Here is an 18378-nt window from a genome sequence, read left to right on the forward strand (position 1 = left end):
AACTCGCCCATGTGGCGAATTGTGGTTGGTGGAGAGGTGTTCGCACATGGACCCACTATCATCCTTCCACCAATCACAACTCGCCACATAAGCGAGTTGTGGACAAAGTTATGGTTTTGGGTGTGACACCAGAATTACTGATAACATTATCTTAAGTTGTCATTGGTTTTGATGACAAAGACTTTTATAAATTGTATATGAGTTCTAAAATCATTGAAGGTGATTTGCTTTAACAAATTGGTACAGTACACCAAATGCATCGAGAATTGTATGGCTACATTAATATGGGCTTAAACCTAGCATCTTGTATGGGCTCCACTCAAGGATTTGTTTAGTGCGGTGAACTCTTTGCAAATAGTAAAGGGACAATTGTGCACCAATGCACATAATTATAGAAATTTTGTATAGAAAAAAAAATGAATGTATATTAACACTTAATCAGACTCATTATTGTATTTGTAGTAGATAAACATTTATTACAAACAACACCACATTATCTTATTGTCATATCTTATCTCCTCTTTCGAGTTAAGAGACTTATGAATAACTTTTTGATTATATAATATTCTTATAATTGCGTATGTTGATATACAATTGTCTCTTTACTATTTTCAAATGTTTTACCACTCTTCTAACTATTCTTCACTCTTCTAACTATTCTTCACTCTTCAGTGAAGGTTACTTCTCTTTTTTTTTTTTTTCGAGAAAAAAAAATCTACAAAAAGGGAGTTGCTTCTTCTCATAGCATTTTTTATTTTTAATTTTATAATTCTTGTCTAGGAATCATTGTTTCACACCAAAAAAGAAAAAAAAAGGGAAAGTTAAAGTGGGCTGCTTGGGCTGGAACTTGGAAGTGTAACCAATAGGTGTTGGCCCACCCATGTTAGTAAAAAGTATTGGACTCGACCCATCCAAATCACAAGGCACAGCCGCATACCCAAAAAAAAGAAAAAAGAAGAAAAAAAGGAGCGTTTATTTATGTGCAGATTTCTTGAGAAAGAAGCAGCTATCGGTTCTCTTTTTAAAGGCAGATTGAGAAAAGAAAGAAGATTTATTTTAGCAGAGAAGACTTTCACCCAGAAAGAAACAGTGAGCGATCGAAGCTTTCAGTTGGTCCGATCTGCATCTGGTAATCAAAATATCTCTCGGCACCTCTTTCTCTCTTAAACCTCACTCCTCCACATTTCTGATCTCTTTCTCTCTCTTATACTTAGTTTTAACCCTAATTTTGTTTGCAATAGTAGCATTCAATTTTTCCATGAACCCTAGAATTGATTAGTGTATGCTGTTATTGGCAGGGTGCGCTAACCCTTGAATTGTTTGTACACTAAATTGATTAGGATGTTCAATTTTTCTTGAATTGTTTGTGCACAAAGCTTCCACTTTTATATTTTGATTAAAAGTAATAATAGATATGGCATTGTAAAAAATAAGAACAAGTACAATAAATTATATTTAACATCAACACTAAAAGAAAAGAAAAATTAAGTGAAAAAATAAAAATAAATTACATTGCTGCTTTGAGGCACATGAAACTGTGTCTTAGGTTGCTACCTATCAATTGTGAGTAGGGGATATCTTTCAAACAATAGGGCCCTCCAACTACTTAGCGCCTGCTTGTTTGTTATTTCATCTTATGCTACTGAGCTTGGCTATGGAATATGTCGTTAAGTTTGAGAGCTTTTACATCAAAGAGTTCTAGATTGATAGTAATAGATAAATGAATAGGGAGCTAACGGAGCATGTGGTTTGTGGAATCTAATGTACTCTAAACATCCAGTTCTTATAAGTTTTGGCAGGCATAGAAACATTACTTTGTGGAAGCTGTGCCACATTGCATTATGTGGTGTTTTTGGCGAGAACGGAATGCTAGAAGTTTTGAGGGATGTGAACGGACTATTCTTGAATTGATTGTACTTCAACCTGAGTACACCCTTAGTGTACTTGGTATGTTTTCTTTTTAGTAAATTTTTTTTCGTTACTTGACAAAAAAAAAAAAAATCCGGTTCCTAGGTGTATGATTCCTTAGAATTTAGATGATTGGAAGTGTAATTATATCCACTTTTGGTTTGTTAGAAATCTAGTAAGATTTAATAAGAATATGAGGTCACCATGTATGGTTTATTCTTAATCCTTTAGAAATTATTTATTCTCCTCAAAATGTCAAGCGTATTACCCATCACTTATATGTGGTTTCTACAAATAAACAATGGAAAAAATAGTATGAACTGTGAATTAAGTCAAATCCCTTAAAGTGAAAGTATATCTCTTCTGATTAACACATAAAAGACTAAAATAATTATTTCAAATTCTTGTGTTTCATTGTTATCAGGGGATCATGCCTTGTCTATCAAACTGATTTATTTTGTTCAAACACTAAAACAGTTCTGAATAGAAGATAAAAAATCAAAGTTAACAATAACTGTTAAAGGCGAATATATATGAAAGATGTTGAATGCATAGCATAACCACCTGAGAATAAAGAAGAGATGTTTGATTAGAAAAGTATTCTGTTTTAGTTAGTCAAATGGTATTAAACTCGGGGTGTAATTGTCACTTTTAAAAAGAAGAACTTTCCCAAGTTATGGGAATGTGGATACTTTAAAGTAAATTCACAGTCCTACAAATGTGAGGGTTGGTGCCTATACCCTGAGCTATTTGCAACCAGAACTAGGAATGCTCTGGAATGAGGAATCCACTTAAATTTTTCAGGAATCCTAAAAGATTATCCCAAATCAAATGAAGTGTAATCTCAAATGTAAAATATATTATTTTTTCCTCCATATTTTGCAAAGGGCATTTCTACATTGTAGTGTTGATTCTTTCTTTCACTAGTTACCGCTATTATTATCACTAAATCATTATGCCAATGGCTATCGTACTCAAGTGGTATGTCTTCTAAAATATTGGTGAGGTCTTGGGTTCAATCCTTGAGAGCAGAAAGATTTGGCTGTGGGAGAGCTACCCCCATCTTGTAGCCTACTATTACCTAATGTCTATATTTACATATATTTGTGTTCTTTTGTATGTGTACACATCATTTTTCCTTTTTATATATTACCTGAATCTTCTGTTAGCATCTTGAAATAGCTGCTAAATCTCTTCAAAGTTGCAAATATGTATGCTTTTGATTCATGTTCTTGGATGCTTTCTAAATATGTTCTGATTATCATATCTCAACATATGTCCTTCAAGTGCTTAAGTTGGATCCTCTACCTGTTTGTGTGTGCTTTGGCTTCTAGGTTTTTCCTATTTTGCTCTGTTCTAAAAATTTTTGTGGGTTAGCATTGTTAATGTTCTTTCATTCTGGTTATTTGCTCATTGAAGTCATGATAGTTTCTTTTCTTATTAGTCCAGGTCTAATTCAAAATGTCTCGAAGATATGATAGTCGTACAACAATCTTCTCCCCTGAAGGCCGTCTATTCCAAGTTGAATATGCAATGGAGGCCATTGGAAATGCAGGTGCCGCAATTGGGATATTATCAAAAGATGGGGTTGTCTTGGTTGGTGAAAAGAAAGTTACTTCCAAACTCCTGCAAACCTCAGCTTCCACTGAAAAGATGTACAAGATTGATGATCATGTTGCATGTGCTGTGGCTGGAATAATGTCTGATGCCAACATCCTAATTAACACTGCTAGGGTCCAAGCCCAACGCTACACTTTTGCTTACCAAGAGCCCATGCCTGTTGAGCAGCTAGTTCAATCTCTCTGTGATACTAAGCAAGGGTACACACAATTTGGTGGTCTCCGGCCTTTTGGTGTTTCATTTCTTTTTGCAGGATGGGACAAAAATTTTGGGTTTCAGCTTTATATGAGTGACCCAAGTGGAAATTATGGAGGTTGGAAAGCTGCAGCAATTGGTGCGAACAACCAGGCTGCACAATCAATGCTTAAACAGGATTACAAGGATGATATGACAAGGGAAGAGGGGGTCCAGCTTGCACTGAAGGTGCTCAGTAAAACAATGGACAGCACAAGCCTAACTTCAGATAAGCTCGAATTAGCTGAGGTTTTCCTCTCACCTTCTGGCAATGTGAAGTATCAAGTTTGCTCACCCGAGACTCTGAATAAGCTGTTGGTGAAGTTTGGGGTGACCCAACCAGCTGCTGAGGCTTCTTCCTAAACTATGTTAATCTATACTGTTTCATTAAATTATGTTTTCTCAGGATGTTTTTGTTGTATTTTCATAATTACTCTTTTGTATTGGATTTGCAACCATTGTGTTTGATCTTTCCATCTAATGCCTCTCAGATGTTCCTAGTATCTAATCTGGCATGTAGCTTAAAGCCAAATTTATCACATTCCTGGTATAACTTCTTCTATTTGGAAGTATGATCTACTTCTTTTTGGTTATTCTAGCACGGAATTTGTTTCATATTTTTGCAATTTATGTATTTTTAGGTGTATAGATGCATTTGAAGATGATGTCGTAGTAGATGCTGCACTCCAGTTTTCTGGTCAGTGCTGGATGTGTAATGTTGGTTGCTTCTATCTGTATTTTTCCTCAAGCTTAGTTTAGAGTAACAGATGACTTAGGTGACACACGAGGTCTAGGAGATCCATCGGCTTGCCTATTCTCGATAAACCAATTCAAACATTCTTGAAAACAAGGCTACCCTTATAATAACATGTTAGCACTAATCTTTGATGCTTATGAACATTTATATGTGGATTGAATTAAGTTTCATGAATATGATTTGATTGATAGAGCTTGGACATGATTTTCATTCATGTGATTATCTTCAATTGTGGTTTTCTCAAAATGGGGTGGTCTCACACACTGACTTTTTAGTTGTGATTTGAAATGCAATCTAAATCATATATCAATATGGCTTGGTCCTTCAAAAGCGTTTTGAGGTTTCCAAAAACCAAATCAATCTCATTTTTCAAACTCCACCTTAATCTAATAACTTTATATTTTTAATCTTTATACTTTACTAAATTTAAGTTACTTCAACAATTAGCCAAAAAAAAAAAATCTGTTTTGGTGGAAAAAAAACCTGCTGAGGCCCAAGCCTATTAGCTGCCCATTATCTATGGAGGGCCGTAAATATTTAGACCCACCAAGACCACCACTGGTATTCCAAAGCCTAGGCCGGGACCAAGAGAAAGTGAGGGAAACAAAGTCAGAGCGAGCGAGAAACACAGAGATTTGAAGGTTCAAGTTGGGTCTCTCTTTATGCATTATTCTGATTCGTGTTAGTCTACCTGTTACTTGTTGTTCAAGCTAGTTATCGGACCCTACTTGTTGATAGTTGAGTGGGACTATCAATCCTAGCCCAATAGCTACTACATGCAGCTTAAGCAAAAATGTGAGAAAAGGTAACCAACCATGTTTCGCGCCAAAGCCACTTGGGTCCGATTCGCAAAGCCATTATTCAATTCCAAAACCAGACCATTTTGCACCAACAACAACAACAAGACGACCAAACCCACTAGCAATAACAGTATCAGTGTCAGTGAAAACAATGCTGTTGAATCCAATGTGAGTAATGATTACCACCAAGCGTATAAGCAGCTGGACAAGCTGGACTTCGTCACTGCCGCTAAGATGCTCTTCACGGATCCTCCCAAGAAAAAGAAATTCGGGTATAGTTTTGCCTTTTTTGGTATTTCATGTCGGAGCTACTGCTTTTGGGTTCTCTTGGGGTTTAAGCTTCTCTTTGGCATTTCGTCAAACACCTTTGCTTCATTTGTGTTTTGATATTTAAGAATTGTGAAAGCGATGGAATTTAGGAATGGGGATAGTAATTTGGACAAATAGAAGAAAAGTTAGCGAAAATTAGAGTGGCACCTGTTGGATTTGAGGATAGTGAAACTCATTAAGGTTGTATAGACTTCAATGTTTAGTTATCTTTCATTTTGACTTTGATAATAGTTTCTTAAGTCTTAACAACTGTTACTTCCAAGCCTTATAGCTCTGTTGGTACCTCTGCGTCTCCCCAATGGAAAGATTGTAGTTTTGATATGTGGGGGCATAGTGCCCTTAAAAATCTGTTTGTAACAAAAAAGAAGTTTCTTAACAACTGTTTGTTACAAGTTTGATGGATAGGAGAGGTAAGCTTGATGGTTTCTTAGTATGTAAAATGTTTAAAAATTGAATGTTGGAAGGTAAATTGGGGTGATGACAAAACTTATTTTGTCCAAAATGTTGATATAAGAGGTGGGTTCATTGTCATTCCTCTTATCTAGATGTAATCTCTACTATGACACGCACACATACATTTGGATTACGTGTTCTGTAGGCTTAGGCATATTTAATATGGATCCTATGCTGTATGTATTTTGTATATCATCTTCTAATAGACATTTTTGTTCATCAGCACAATTATCATCATAATAGGAGAGGTATTATCCATGATATTCATCAAATATCATTTTCCATAAGGGTTAGCATCTAGCTAAAACAATATCTAGCCCGCTCACACCTTCCATTCTGCATCATATCATGTGTATACCCTGGAATGTCATAAATTTAGATCTTTTCAGTTGGTTCATACTTGTCAAAATGGTTCCACATTTATATCTTAGGGGTTTTATTCTAATGTAATCTATTGGTTCATAGCTCAATATGCCACGTTCATTCCACACAATCTAGGATATTGTACGAAAGGGTGCCTTTTCTGGCACCTTGTGATTCTTAGTCTGCACCCTACAGGTAAAATAAAATATGTAACATTCTCTGCTTATGATAATACTCCACATTGTTTGAGATATCCATGTAGTTGACAAATAAATTGAGAATGTATTTTGAGGAAAGTAAAGTAAACTGCAAATCTACTTTTGTCTGCTGAACTTTTGAATGTATTGTACTTCGTGTTCTGGCTGCATATTCCATATCCATACTTAATGTTTTTGAGTGCCTGGAATGAGCAACATTTCATTTTTAAGTGTATACAGAAATGTTGTGTGCTTGTTTGTCAATGTTTTTATACTGTAAATTATTTCCCAGAGGAATGATATATTAGTCATATTGTCTATATCTAAAACCCTCTTTGCTTTTTCATTTCCATTATCAATACATATTCTTACATGTCTCTTCCATGGTCAGGTTTGATTTCCATCTGGTACAATTCTTCTTTGCCTGTATGCCTTCCTTGGGTATGTTAATTTATACCTCTTAACATATACAAAACACTTATTTTTTAGACATGTCTTGCTGGGATTTATTTGTAGACATGTCTCTAGGGTTGGTGCTACTATCTAAAAACACTTGTTTTTTGTGACAGCTGTATATTTGGTGGCTCAGTATGCTCGCTATGATATCAGAAAAATGGAAGCAGTAAGTAAAGTTTTTTTTTTCCTCTTTTCTTTACAGGCCCACAATGAAGTCAATAAGATTATTGGCCTTTCTAGGATTGTTTTCTCATTTGTTCCCTCTTTGTTTATAGACTGTTGATCCTTGTTTCTTTCCTTAACTATATATCCTCAGTTCTTTCATATATGCATTGGAATTCCTTGTTAACAATTTAAGGGCAGTCATGGTGCATATTGATCCACTTAGCAAGTTCTCTGCCAGAAAACCTTAATGCATTATAATTACTGTATGGTATTAATTATAACTTAAAAACTTCTATGCCATCAAACTCTGAATCTTGTATCTTTATAAATTGTGCTTCTGCGATTGATGTCTATAGATTAGACAGTAGTTTTCATTTGACAATAAATTGTGAGAATGTGAGGAGCCAGCATGTACAACTTTTGTAAAAACTCTGCCTTTTCCACCTCATATGTCTTAATATTGGGCTGACTTTCATGGAAACCTTTCTTGTGGAAGGGAAAATATCACAGAGTCACATTGGTTAAACATTTGGCATGAAACAATTCTGCTTTATAAGGAAATCATGCAAATTACTCGTGAAGAAACTGACCATGAGAATTTGAAACAAAGGGGCATTCTACATGTAGGACATTTGTATTCCACAAAGCTTGTGAAGAAAAATGAATTTATACCCTGTTTATTCTTCATTGTATTCTTTTTTGATGGCAGTGATAAACTCTTGAAGAAACATTTAGTGTAAGTAACCTAAATTAATTCTCCATATTGATGTGAGAACCCTTAATTTAGGGGCCTTGTTGGGCGTGTAATCTGGAACTTCCTCTCAGTTATTGATATCAACAATGACACAGCACTTTCAGTACAGTGGCAGATTATGCTTATTGGAAGGAAATAATATACATATAGTTTAGCTCAAATACTGGAGACATCATGTTCTAAAATAGCCACCTCCTTTTTATAGTTAACTTCTCTCATCCAGGTAGCACAAAGAAATATTTATTTTTATTTAACTACAAAAGTCAATTGTATTTTTTAGGTATTATTAGTTAATTAGGTTAATGGCATTTTATTTCCTAGAGTCGAGGTTGTTTTTGTAATTCAATAAATAGCACTTCCCTAGCCAATTAAAATTTCCCATGTCATTGATATTAGAGTTTAGTAGACTATATAACTTATAAGGGTAGTATTCTACTCATCGCTAAATTATAGTTTGCTTGATTATTAATGAAATTTCTTTGGAAAATTTCCATTGGTTTGGTGTTGACTTTTTTTTTAATAAGTTTTATTGATTAAAAAAATAGATTGCACCAAGTACATAGGACATATACTTAAGTTGAGCTCATAACTAAGTGCTTTTATTTTTTTGATAAGTAACAAAACTTTATTGCAATCAAAATAACAGACCCAGGTACACAGAATGTACTATGGGTGCAATACAATTAAGATCCCAAGAAACATGATCAATCAAAACAGGAAGAGAAGAAATAGAAAAAGAAAAAGAAAAAGATCTAACTAAGTGCTAAAGTTACGATAATCAATAAAATCCAACAAGCTCGAGAAAGAAAGAAAAAAAAAATCCTGTCATTGCCATCCATTCAAACAAAGTTCTAATATGTTGTTGCTTCATATATAAGATTGTTTGTTCATATCCCTCAAAGCTTTGCATATTCCTCTTCCTTCAAATACACCGCATCAAAAAAAAAATGAATGATGGCCTTTCAAATCCCACTATTTGGATGTCGACCAAAAAATAAAGTAACAACCCCTCTAGGCATCACCCATTGAACCCCAAAAAGGGCAAAGTCATATTCCACAACTTTAGCAAACGAACAGTGATCAACTATCTCCTCTTCCCTCTTACACAGACAACAAAAACTCACTGAAATAAAGCTTTTTTTCCTCAAATTATCCACTATTTAGATTTTCCCCAATGACACAATTTAAGTGAAGAAAGCAATGCCTGTCCTCTCCATGGACTCACATAGAGACTGAGTAAAAGATCCAAAAAAGATGAAAAGGGCTCCAACTCACAATCTTGTACTGGATATATAAAATTCAACACCCTATTAATAGAGTCCTTATGAAGTAGCATATGGTCTGCTACTGGAGCTTCCTTATCACTTGTCATCACACATGCACCCAAAATTTATTTCTGGTGGCATCCTCTGCCTCAAAGAGACTTTAACCAACCCTATGTGTTGATTTATAGAGGTTCTCTCTTCCTTGGTGTTGACTCCTAGGTTTATTTTCATTTGTTTTTCAATTTTATTATTGTAACATTCTAGTTTTGTCCTACATCATTCTCTCTCTCTAAAAGAAACATGATGATATCACCTTGTGGCATTCATTCACATCTCACTTGCCACATGCTATTGTTGTGCTTTATTCAATCATTAATGACTACTGAAAATAAGTTTCTCATGATACCTCTAGTGGGGATTAATGACTACTTTGAATTTTGAATTTTGAATTTATTAGCGTTGTGTTTGGATATGGGGACTAACAATTAAAGTATTTGAAGAATAATTATTAATATAAATTTATTGATATTAATTTAATAACACAAGATAATTTTAGATTTGGGGATTTTTCTCAAACAAAGACACTTGTGATGTTATGTATTTAAAATGACATTTTACGACTAATGATTTCAAAACCACTTATAATAAAGCTCCAATTCATCCATAAATTTCATCAAGAGAAAAAAGTTGAACTTCTCATCTTTATTCAATTCACTAAATTACAAATCCAAATCCAATCTTTCCTAAATGTTTCTATTCAACAAAACCATAGTGGAATTTGAAACACATTTTATTTCCCTCATAAAAATTCAATGACTTTAGTAGTGTTGTTTCAAATAATTTTTGAATTTATGTTACTCCTGTGTGGAAAGTAGATTCCTAATTTAAATTTTTCCATAAGTAAAGGACAACGATCTCAAATTACAGTCTTATCCAAAACAAAAAGATCAAATTTTGACCAAGCAAACTACTAAATTCTTGTGGAAGCTGTTGGATAAAAAGTATTTCTTTTGACAGTAAGAATTTCACCCCCCCCCCCCCCTCCCCAACTTGTCCAAAGGTTGGGCAACAAAGTTGGGGGTAGTTCTCTCCCATCATAACCACTATACATAACTTGCCATTACAGGTGGCAAATTTCAAGCCAATTTGCAATTGGAGCATTTAGAGTGGAATTGACAACAAATTCCTTCCTTACCTAAGTTCATACATAAAATTTTGGAAATATGGGCACAAGTGAACATAGACCAATTACTTTTATAGCTGGCCTCATAGCACTTGGACCACTCTACTACAAGATATGACATTTAAAATATATTTATTTGATTCTAATAACAAAAATCATGTAAAAACTGTCATTCCACATAAATCTTTTACATAAATATATAGGTGCTCTTCTGACACTCTTGACCTTACGATGGTTTCAAAATTGCTGCTCTCTAGCTCTCACTCTGCAAAGCAAGCCCATAACTGCTCAACTCGAAGGTGGGGTTTAAGCTTAGTCTCAAATCTATTGCCATTGTTATAACTTATTTAAAACACAAGATCTTGATGGCATGGCTGTAATTTGACAAAAAGTTTAATGTCACTAGAATGACCTTAATTTTTTAAATTGCAGACACTCCTCTACAAAAGTAGTCTGCAGTATTAATTGGAATAATTATATCTGTTTTTGAGATTGCTTCATTTGTTTTTAATCCTTAATTTCATAGAAGTAGCATTGTAAGGCTCTACATGTAAGAAGAATGCTGTCTTAAGTGAGATCAAGCAGTTTCATTTTAATGGGGAGCAATTGCTGGATATTTGTCAGAAATTGATGACTTTCTACTAACTAGTATACCCCTTTTTTTAGGTTTCCCCCCCTCCTGTTTTGCTTGGGTTTTAGTTGGTTTCCTTTTTGATGATTTTTTTTAAAATACAAAATCTTAGGAACTGGAGCAGAAAAAGAAGCAAGAAGAAGAAAAGAAAGCAAAAGAAATGGAGTTCAATGCCACAGAAGAAAAAGAAGCAGGATCTGATTCAGAGCTTTTGGGGGTGAAAGTGAGACTGGATAAACTTGAGGAGGCTATAAAGGAGATAGTGGTTGAAACAAAGAAGCAACCTGCTAGTGGTCTAGCCAAAAATCAGAAAGATGGTAGTGAGAAAAAGGATCTTGCGACTGAGCCAACCAACACCAAAAGTAGCTCAGAACCCAGCAATATTGTAGGTAAAGACCATCTCAATAAACAGGAGTCTGTGGAACCGAGACCAGGTTCCTGAAGCTTCCCTGCAGGATCAGAATGGCAAGACCCAAAATGGAGGGTCTTCTCAAGATGCGAAAACGTGAACACAAGCTTCTTCAATTTATGTAGATATAAAAGCACAAAGGTTTTATTTTAGACAAAGCATGCACCTGAATTGTCTTCTTTTTTGGGGGGAAAAGTCCGACAAGCAATTTGCATGGTTTTGGGATCAGCACAAGTTACAGAGAGAGATCCATTGATCAAAAATTTCAATTGCTTATTAGCGGAAATTTTATGCAGCTGAATTGTCATACTCTTGTTGGGCATTTTCTGTGCTTGCAACATGTGAGAGTATTTAATTATAGATCTTTTTTTCATTCTTTATTAATATTTTTCGTGATAAGTAGTGTGAATGCCTCAAGGAGAGTAAATTTTGATGCATCACATTACCAAAGAATGTGAATTATTGGTTTCAAGCTGTGGCGATCGACTGGTTTTTATAGGTTAGTATACAATCTTGTGTGTGTTTGGCAAAAATTATTTTTGCCAACTTATTTTACTATTTAACTTATTTTTGTTACTATTTATGGGTCTCATTGCACTTTTTGGTACTATTTATGAGTCTTATTATATTATTTCAGCTAATTTTTATATTTATCTACAGTACTTTCAGCAAAAAGTTTTCCGTTTCAACAAAATAAGCAGATCTCAAACAGACCCCTTATCTCTCTAAACCAACAAGCTTAGAGTATCAAATATTAATCTACCTTGTCCGTACGAGCTAGATATGGATTTCAAAGCAAAGGTGTACAATATGCCATATCATTTAAAAGTTTGAATGATAGGACGGTTTATACCTGTTAGATCCAAAAATAAAATCTAAATAATGAAATAGATGAAATGGATAGTTTTTGAAATGGAGAAGATCATGTGGTATAAGGTATGGACAAAACTTAGGTACAGTTCTTTAGGTACAGTACCTTAAGTTCCCTCCTTAAAATTTTGACATTTGTCAAATTTAACATCTCAAACAAACGACGTTAAATTTTTTTTTTTTTTTCCTTCTTCCTTTCTTGTACTAGCTTCTCTTCCAAATCCAAAACCTTTCTCTTCCAAACCACCCATGACCCTTCTCTTCAAAACCTAAAACCCAAAAAAAGGAAAAAAGAAAATCTCATATCTGTCTCTCTTTTTATCTCGGAGTGTGTATGTTTCCATTCTTCTTTTTTGATCTATGATTCTTTCTCTCTCTCTCTCGGTGTGTATCTGTTTCCTTTCTTCTTTTCTGATCTATTATTCTTTCTGATCTATGATTCTTTCTTTCTCTCTCAGTGTGTATTTGTTTCCTTTCTTCTTTTTTGATCTATGATTCTTTCTGGTCTGTTTCCTTTCTTATTCTGGTCTATGATTCTTCTGGTCTATGATTCTTTCCTTCTCTCTCGGTCTGTGTATTTGATTCCTTTCTCTTTTTTCTGATCGATGATTCTTTCTTTCTTTTTTTGGGTTTTGGGTTTTGAAGAGAAGGGTTATGGGTCTTTCTTCTTTCTGATCTATGATTCTTTTGGTCTATGATTCTTTCTTTCTCTCTTGGTCTGTGTATTTGATTCCTTTTTTTTTTTTTTTTTTTTTTTTTCTAATTGATGATTCTTTCTTTCTTTTTTTGGGTTTTGGGTTTCGAAGAGAAGGGCCATGGGTGGTTTGGAAGAGAAAGGTTTTGGTGTTGGAAGAGAAGCCGTTTGCAGACTTGCAGTACAAGAAAGGAAGAATGAAAAAAAAAAAAAAGTTTTAACTCCGTTTATTTGAGATGTTAAATTTGACAGATATCAAAATTTTAAGTAGGGAACCTAAGGTATTGTACCTAAATTTTGCTCATAAGGTATTGCAGCTCATAAGCTTTATATTTCCTCGTGTAGTTGCATGCACATGTGCACGCAAATGAAACCAAATGCAAGGGCACAAGAATTTAGCAAATTCCATACAAGAGCACAACCTATTTGTACGTTAAAGGCAAGCTTTTGTATGGCTGCACATTCTCTCAAAAGTCTTGTTCACTGAATCAAGTTGTAGCATGAAATTCAAACAGATGAATTGAACACGTGTAATTGATTTTTCACCTGTAGAAGTTGGGTTATGTTCATAATGATTTAAAATATTCCAAGTTACTATGAAAGCGACAAGTGGTACAATTAGAGATATTACACTTGTAAAAGCCCCAGAATGTTGTAGGGAGTAGATGTGGCAGTTCCCATGGCATTATTATCCATGTAATGGTGCATACAGTGAAGATAAGTGACATCAAAGTAGTTTTAAGAAGTTACAAACAACATTTACATCACGATAAATGTCATTCAAGCCCCCAGAGAGAGAGAGAGAGAGAGAGAGAGAGAGATGTGGAAGGAACAATTGTTGATAACCATTGAGTCTCAAGTATAAATAAATGACACGTTCTCAAGAAAAGAACACCATTCTCTAGTCTCTACTAACAAACTTGCTTTAGTAAGGTTTTGTAAGTTGTTCATGCGAGTTAATTTCTTACAATCTGTTATTTGTTTAATCTTGTTTCTGTGGATCCACAACCTTAGTTTCTATGCGAGTTTGATCTCAATTCTTAGTTGTTACTTTTGTTTGATCTTTAATGCATCAATCTCATTTGAAGTTTAGAATGTTTATTTAGGCTTCGATCTATTTCCTATGCAAAGTACTGAAACATTTGATCTATTTATTGTTTAAATTAATTAGGCCTTGATCTGTCTGTTTGCAATGAAACTTAGCTTAAGCATGAATGCTTAGCTTCCTGTGAATCAATGGCGTTGGATCTTACTTAGATTCTAGGTCTGGTACTTGTTAACTTAGACTTTACTTGTATTCCATAAGTTTACCGTTCAGAGAAATGGACCATGGAATGAAGAACATCTTGCTTATTAGTTAAGTAGGTAGATTTTGTAGTGAATCTACCATTGGTATTGGGAAAACAGATGAATTTATCTTCTCTGATTAGTGGAGCAATGCGTCATACAATGCTTGAATCATGAATGGAGTTGTCATGAATATGCTTTCCTGCGATAAATGAAGATTGAAGACTACCTCAAATAAGTTCGGGGAGTAGAGTTGTTCAGTCTGTTAGCTATTTATCCTTGAGATGGTGTTAAAAATCGCATTGCATTAGCTTATTGGACGATAGTTTTGGGAGGTTGCAAATCGATTAAATTTAGAAATTAGCGCCAAGAAGGTGTGATTCATCTCTTTGAGATCACTGGTGATGAAAGCATCCATAAGTCTGGTCACACCGGGAACCACCTTAACACTTCAATAATGCTAGTAAAAATATCACAAACAAATTAGGCTTTGGAGTTTTTATTGCTCCCTTGTTGAAAATGGTTTGTTTGATTTCAACATCATTGTGGACCATACAGAGGTTTTGATTTTCTTCTTCTGTGACGGTTGGGTGAATTAAATGCTCTAGATTTAAGTTAGGTGAGGAAGAAGCTCTTGAGGATTTGAAAAGAGGAGAGAAGTGATTAACAAAGCAATCCTTAATTGCCTCTCTACCCAGAGATCCAATTCCCATTAGTCTTTTAAGAAATCAGTAGCATTCTTTCTCCCTGTAATTACTGTTGAGAGGTGAAAATACCAATATTTAAGTCTGAGCTCGTTAGCCATTAGACTCTAAATTTCTGTTTATAAAATCTCCTCTCATATAAAGCAATCATTGAGTTCAATAGTAAGCTGTAGTTCCAATTCCAGAATATCGTTACCGGATTCTACCTTTTGAATTTCACCTATTCAGTTTGCAATTACTAATTTACTATATTCAGAAGTGGATGTTGCCAAATACTTCTCTATTCCATTCCCAAAAGCATAGCTTTTACTAGTTTCAGTTTGGAACAGAGAGCCTTGAAATTTATTTCTCCAGGCTTGCTTAATAACTAGGAGACATGTACAGTTTTGAAAACTTATATCATATGATAGACAATGTACTAAATGTTCCCTTAAAAAGTTAGCTTTTCTAGATAAGATCAACAAAAACAAACTAAGAAATATAATTGCCGCCAACTCCTTTTTGTTATGGCAACGTATGGAATGTTCTAAACATAATTGTTCTTTTTAAAGTGCTGTAAACATGTTGATGCCGCTGCCGATGAGGTTGGCCAGAATCAGCTCCAAGGGTTTTTCAGGGCATATTTGACTCATGAGTCAAACCTTTTGATCCCAGCTGGGCCCTGAACTCATTCAGTGCAAATGTCACCTTGAATTATGGATCAATCTGCATTCTAGCAGCATAAAAGATCATTCAATCTTTGCCAAGGACAATAAGATCAAAACGGTCACACAAAGAATGAGGAATCATTTTGAGACAAGAAATGGGGGAAATAAATGCATAATGTTTGAAACAATGCGAACTCAAAGTGGCAATAACTATTCTGCCTTTGTGAAGATCTCATTCTTGGCTGGAAGAAGAGAAAGAACAAGAGATTTACGAGATCTGAATGGGGCAGGTCAGGGCAATATTTACACAAAGTACGGATGCTGAAAGGTCTATGGCACTACAAGTCAGTCTGTAGCTGAAGATAGAAACGGGCTCAAATGCAATTAACAATTTGCAGGTGCATCATGCATGCACACAAAATTCACATTGACTAGATGATTGAGTGGACCAAAGCACAATGCATTTTCACACTGCAGTGGTCTGACTAACTTCAGTTTTTCCTTAATCCTCTTTCAATAGTACACTAAGGAAAAAAATCAGGTAGAAGTGCAAGTACATACAGATAAAAAGAAGTCAAGAATCAAGATTCAACAGAAAAGGAGAAGCTAGCATAGTGTGCCTTACAAGTTGCTGGGGTTCATCAGATAATCAAGCAATAGAGTCGTCCGACTCTACTTTGGACTTCATCCTATACTTTCGGCCCAGTCTCTGCGAGCTGTTACTTCCATCTTCTAATGGTTTCATTTCATCTTCCTCCATTGCACAAACTTCATTGTCTTCCATAGCCCAAGCTGCAATTCTTATAGGCAAGCCTCTCCTATGCATAAATTCCTTACCCAAATCATCCCGATTTTGCTTTGAGACAGTAGCATTGTCTACCATTATAGTATCACCTGTTTTCCTTTTTGGTATAAAGGTGACTGATGGAAGATCATTGGAAGCATCTTCTTGCTGTGAGTCGATATCATTTGACCTATTCAGCAGCTTTAAAAAGTCCATATAGGCTTGCTTGTTAGATTCCTCGTCCATGTCGCTAGATGAATCAAAGGTGTAATGTGTATATTTCGAAGGATTCCGTATATAATCCGGAACTGCAGAATAAAAGTTAGCCTCATTTAAAACCATAGCATTATCCACAAAACCGGTATCCATTGGGACATCATTGTCTCCTTCAGAACCTCCACTACAATTATCTTTACATTCAGGTTCAAACCGGACCCGTTTGTCTGACTTGGAATCCGATTGACCATCCTTCCTCTTCAGAATAGATTTCAGTTTAACACCATCCTCAGAAGTGTTACTTTCATCCTCTCTCGCCGGTGCATCTTTCTCAGAGACTCGCAAAGAATCAATTTTTTGAGCTGCTTCGGCATCTTCTTTGAGCCTAATTTTCGCAGCCAAGTGATTCGCACGTGGGTCTCTCTCAACTTCCTCAATCGAATCAGGAAGCTCATAATTAGAATCAATAGCTATACCATAATCATTTATATCCTTCATATACAACCGTTCCTCAGGCTTTTCACTATTAACAGCCAGTTTGTCATATTCATCTTCCTCTTCCTGCACCAAATAATCCAATATCCATTTAGACAAATCCCACATCACTACAGTAACAACTAAAACCCCATTAAATTAGAACATTAACATTAGTCCCCACGATCACACATGTTGCATAAAGTGGAATTACTTGCAAAACAAAATTTTCCTTACCTATGCAAAACAAAACCCATGTCAAGTTTTAGTGCGTTGACCATGTAATAACATGACACTACTAAATTATAAAAACCACATTCCAAATACCTCGTAATCCAAAGTACAGTCTTGGCCAATAGAGCACTTAATTTGCCACTCTTCATCGTTAAAGTCTTCGGGTTTAACGGAGGCGAGTGAACCGGGTTCGTCGTCGACGTCGTCAAGGTCATCGAGGTCCTTCACCAGCTCATCCTTCAAACTCAAATCCACCAAACGATTTTCCTGCTGCTTGTGATCATGGTTTGTCAATAGGGAATGAGAGTCGGGTTCGGAAATGGTCTTGTCTCTGACCCACTCTTTCCTTTCGATTTCGTCGTCTGTGAGAGACCACAGAGACGAAGATGGCGTTGTGGCTGTTGGGGTTGAAGCTGATGCTGAAGAAGATGAAGAAGAAGAAGCAGCTAGAGAGCCGAAGATTTTATCAACCCGGACTTTGAAGCTGTCGTCCATAGCCGCTGCTGGTTTTAAGGATGGAAAGAATCAGGGTTTTGGAAAGTAACAATTTGGGGGTTTGAGAATGAGAAGTTTTTGGAGTTTCGACAATCTGACTACTTTATTTTTATCATTTGTCTGACTGCGAATCCCACTCTACTCCAGCCTTTGCCGTTGTTTTTCTTCAGTCTTTGGATACTACCATACGATGTGTCGTTTTATTTAAACCATCACTCGTAAGTCGTAAAATTGATGTCCCCCGTGATATTAATGAGATTCTACGTTCTCGAAACCTCTAGTTAGTATCTTATGGTCACTTTCAAGAAATTTCTTCCTATAATACTAAGGAGTATAATTGGAGCAATACTATTTTTCCGTAATAATTCCCCATTAATATACTTCATTATTCTTCAATTACTTTTTCTACCCAAAAAAAAAAAAATCACCAATTACTAAAGTCAACTCA

At 35.2% G+C, this 18378-nt stretch overlaps 3 protein-coding genes across 6 annotated transcripts; 2 read left to right on the top strand and 1 right to left on the bottom strand.

Moving 5' to 3' along the window:
* The first annotated feature begins 960 nt into the window (after positions 1-960).
* Positions 961-4377, top strand: LOC142610305 (proteasome subunit alpha type-4-like). Of its 3 annotated transcripts, none has more exons than XM_075782105.1 (2): positions 961-1129; positions 3353-4377. In XM_075782105.1, the coding sequence occupies exon 2, from the start codon at positions 3370-3372 to the stop codon at positions 4123-4125; it is 756 nt and encodes a 251-aa protein (XP_075638220.1). In that variant the 5' UTR covers positions 961-1129; positions 3353-3369; the 3' UTR covers positions 4126-4377. The 3 variants fall into 3 exon arrangements, with proteins under 3 accessions (XP_075638220.1, XP_075638212.1, XP_075638229.1); XM_075782097.1 differs by having other exon boundaries at positions 965-1129; positions 3358-4377; XM_075782114.1 differs by having other exon boundaries at positions 1006-1129; positions 3337-4377.
* Positions 4378-5088: 711 nt separating this feature from the next.
* LOC142606376 (uncharacterized) lies at positions 5089-12114 on the top strand. The gene is made up of 4 exons (XM_075777741.1): positions 5089-5591; positions 7054-7103; positions 7232-7284; positions 11229-12114. The coding sequence occupies exons 1-4, from the start codon at positions 5335-5337 to the stop codon at positions 11556-11558; spliced, it is 690 nt and encodes a 229-aa protein (XP_075633856.1). The 5' UTR covers positions 5089-5334; the 3' UTR covers positions 11559-12114.
* A 3294-nt stretch (positions 12115-15408) lies between these two features.
* On the bottom strand, positions 15409-18091 carry LOC142639064 (uncharacterized). Of its 2 annotated transcripts, XM_075813170.1 has the most exons (3): positions 17529-18091; positions 16353-17288; positions 15409-15792 (listed from the first exon to the last, which is right to left on the bottom strand). In XM_075813170.1, the coding sequence occupies exons 1-2, from the start codon at positions 17928-17930 to the stop codon at positions 16377-16379; spliced, it is 1314 nt and encodes a 437-aa protein (XP_075669285.1). In that variant the 5' UTR covers positions 17931-18091; the 3' UTR covers positions 15409-15792; positions 16353-16376. The 2 variants fall into 2 exon arrangements, with proteins under 2 accessions (XP_075669285.1, XP_075669277.1); XM_075813162.1 differs by lacking the exon at positions 15409-15792 and having other exon boundaries at positions 16205-17288.
* Between the last annotated feature and the right edge of the window lie 287 nt (positions 18092-18378).

This window comes from Castanea sativa, chromosome 1 (genome assembly GCF_040712315.1).
Source record: "Castanea sativa cultivar Marrone di Chiusa Pesio chromosome 1, ASM4071231v1".
In the NCBI taxonomy this organism is placed as follows: Eukaryota; Viridiplantae; Streptophyta; class Magnoliopsida; order Fagales; family Fagaceae; genus Castanea; species Castanea sativa.

Bases quoted from the DNA above. Each gene is read 5' to 3' on its own strand.
- LOC142610305 (XM_075782105.1), top strand. From the start codon at position 3,370: ATGTCTCGAAGATATGATAGTCGTACAACAATCTTCTCCCCTGAAGGC.
- LOC142606376 (XM_075777741.1), top strand. From the start codon at position 5,335: ATGTTTCGCGCCAAAGCCACTTGGGTCCGATTCGCAAAGCCATTATTC. The intron at 7,104-7,231 runs GTATGTTAATTT...TTTTTGTGACAG, and splicing joins TGCCTGTATGCCTTCCTTGG to CTGTATATTTGGTGGCTCAG. The intron at 7,285-11,228 runs GTAAGTAAAGTT...ACAAAATCTTAG, and splicing joins ATATCAGAAAAATGGAAGCA to GAACTGGAGCAGAAAAAGAA.
- LOC142639064 (XM_075813170.1), bottom strand. From the start codon at position 17,930: ATGGACGACAGCTTCAAAGTCCGGGTTGATAAAATCTTCGGCTCTCTA. The intron at 17,289-17,528 runs GTATTTGGAATG...TATTTGGTGCAG, and splicing joins ACTGTACTTTGGATTACGAG to GAAGAGGAAGATGAATATGA.